The following is a 2,979-nucleotide window of genomic DNA, read 5'->3' as shown; positions in this document are numbered from 1 at the left end:
GTGTAACCTCTTATATTTCTCGTCATAAATTTATAAAAAAAAATTATTCATCATCTCTCTCTCTCTCTCTCTCTCTCTCTCTCTCTCTCTCTCTCTCATCTAAAATAGAAATGAATTGGATCTTTCTCTCTTCAAAGAGAGAGAGAGACAATGTGTGTTTTTGGAGGAGAAGAAATGAGCTCTCTCCCTCTCTTTCTTTGAAGAATGAGAAGAAATGAATTTGACGACTTTAGAAGTAAAAAATAATTATCGACATCCCCACAAATCATTTATTTTGAAAAAATTGATGTGTTATAAGTAAAATTTGATATGCTAGTTGTAATTATAATGAAATGGCAAGGTGGGAACACAAACTAATACAAAGAAAGTCTAAGACTTAAAAATAGTGAGATTCCATTTCCATGTCAAATTTTAGTAAGAGCACCCCAATACATGTGATATTAACAAATAATTATCTCACATCTAGGGGGCGCTCTTTGTAAAAGTTGGAGTGGAAATAGCAGCTATCTAAAATAAAACTTGAACGTCCACATGTAAACAACACATAACGTAATCATGCAACACCAAACAACTATAATAAGACACCATTAACATTCCATTCATGCACGTAACCACAACAACTTAGCAGAGTTTATTCAAGTCTCAAGACACCTTACATTCACCTCATGCATCATCTCCATACATAGTAGACCTATTAATCTTTCTCTTACATAAATCAAATTTATTAGTACTATTAGTAGGAATAGATTCTTGTGCCTTGGACAATATGAATATTTGAAAAGTTCTTAGCCACTTAGGGGATGTAGCCACCATGACCACCACCACCATTGGCTCCACCACCTCCATATCCTGCACCACCACCAGACCCAGAGCCACCTCCATAACCCGCTCCGCGTTCACCAGCGGCACCATACCCACTACCGCCACCACTACCACCACCACCTCCACTTCCATACCCACCACCATGCTCTCCTCCATAACCACCACCCGATCCTCCACCGGTTCCTCCACCGCCACCATACCCTCCTCCGTGCTCTCCACCTGCACCATAGCCGGAGCCACCACCGCTTCCGCCACCACTACCGTAGCCTCCACCGTGTTCCCCTCCAGTGCCATAGCCCGACCCACTTCCACCACCCCCACCACTACCACCTCCACTTCCATAACCGCCACCATGCTCTCCTCCAGCTCCATAACCACTACCACCACCATTACCCCCTCCGCTTCCATAACCGCCACCATGCTCTCCTCCTGCACCGTAACCACTCCCACCACCATTACCACCTCCGCTTCCGTAACCGCCACCGTGTTCTCCTCCTGCCCCGTAACCACTCCCACCACCATTACCACCTCCACTTCCGTAACCGCCACCGTCCTCTCCTCCTGCACCGTAACCACTACCACCACCATTTCCACCTCCACCTCCACCTCCTCCTCCGTAACCGCCACCGTGCTCTCCTCCTGCACCACCGTAACCACTACCACCACCATTTCCCCCTCCGCTTCCGTAACCACCACCATGCTCTCCTCCCGCACCGTAACCACTACCACCACCATTTCCACCTCCACTTCCGTAACCACCACCGTGCTCTCCTCCAGCACCAGCACCAGCACCAGCACCACTGCCACCACCACTACCATAGCCAGCTCCATGTTCTCCTAAACCTCCATATCCCACAACACCATGTTGACCCCCAACACCATATCCACTACCACCTCCAGAGCCTCCACCACCCCCATAACCTCCAGTACCACCGCCTCCATACCCCGAGCCACTACCAATGCCATGGCCCATGCCATAGCCAGCTTCCTCCAAAGTAAAGAGGGATCTAATGGCAGAACATGCGCCTATTACGCCTAACGACACAAAGAAAAAAATGCAAAGAACTCTTTGAGTTGCCATGGGAAGATGTTTAAGTCCCACAACTATCTTGGAATCAAAAAGCAAGAGAGCTGGGTATTTATAGGGATTGGGTATGGAGTGTCCAAATTCCAAACCCGCGTTATTATGATTATGGAGTTGTTGAAGCCATTGAGGCACATGGCTAGATGAGATTTTTGCCCCACAATGTGGCCCAATATACCAACACACACACTAACACTAGTAGACTCACTAGTGTGGTTTAGCTGTAGCCCAAATAAGATGCTATCTAAAGTTAATTTGTATCAATCTAGCTAGCTTTTCCTTATCCTTCTTAATGTTTGGATGCCGACCCATTTGACCTTTCCCTTTCACATTTTCACACTAGCAAACAGTCAAGATGACTCTCTCTAAGTAGCCAACTCCATTAACTTACTTATTTTGATCTTTAATGTTCTTAATCTTACTCTGATAAAGTTCGGTTTCACATTTATTTGTGTCGAAATATATTGAATTAGTTAAATTTTCTTCCTTTTGGTGACCGAGCCAATTAATTGAGCTTGAATAGTAGTTCTAAAATTGTTGGATTGTACAACATCATGGTGTTTATTGCCAAATTAACCAGATGACCATACCAATATCCCACATTGAGGATTGAGCTTATAACCTAATTGGCTAGTGTTCACCAATGTTAGGTCATGTGTCTGAACTCCTAAACCACACATCAAAACAATAATAATAGAAGTTTTAAGAACTGAGCTCCTTAAAAAGATGTTGAATCATCATGGTGTAAAACTTGAAAGCCCTACTCGACTCAAATGTCCATTGAGTCGATTCAAGTCAAAAACTCATGAGTCAACTCAGATGAATCAGATAAATATTTATTAAACTTATATATATATATATATATATATATTTGGAAAATAGTTTTTAATTAATATTTAAAATCAAGGAAAAATATTTATTTTTTCCTCTGCACAAAAATACCATGTATAATCAAATAACTTGGTCGAGTTTCTAACAAGACTGAATTTTCGATCTGACCAGGCTGAGTTAACAAGTTGAATCAGTGAGTTAGTTCAATGGAGTTTCGAGATGAAACACGTCGAAATCCAAGG

At 43.0% G+C, this 2,979-nt stretch overlaps 1 protein-coding gene across 2 annotated transcripts; it reads right to left on the bottom strand.

Moving 5' to 3' along the window:
- Nucleotides 1-572: 572 nt before the first annotated feature.
- LOC147399955 (uncharacterized) lies at nucleotides 573-1,946 on the bottom strand. 2 transcript variants are annotated; one of them, XM_086445535.1, is made up of 2 exons: nucleotides 1,609-1,946; nucleotides 573-1,461 (listed from the first exon to the last, which is right to left on the bottom strand). In XM_086445535.1, exons 1-2 carry the CDS (start codon nucleotides 1,901-1,903, stop codon nucleotides 794-796), a joined length of 963 nt encoding a protein of 320 aa, XP_086301661.1. In that variant the 5' UTR covers nucleotides 1,904-1,946; the 3' UTR covers nucleotides 573-793. The 2 variants fall into 2 exon arrangements, with proteins under 2 accessions (XP_086301661.1, XP_086301660.1); XM_086445534.1 differs by having other exon boundaries at nucleotides 573-1,946.
- Between the last annotated feature and the right edge of the window lie 1,033 nt (nucleotides 1,947-2,979).

This window comes from Akebia trifoliata, chromosome 6 (assembly GCF_017979445.1).
Source record: "Akebia trifoliata isolate Shusen 1 chromosome 6, ASM1797944v1, whole genome shotgun sequence".
NCBI classification, from domain to species: Eukaryota; Viridiplantae; Streptophyta; class Magnoliopsida; order Ranunculales; family Lardizabalaceae; genus Akebia; species Akebia trifoliata.
This window is presented reverse-complemented; position numbering and strand designations above follow the sequence as displayed.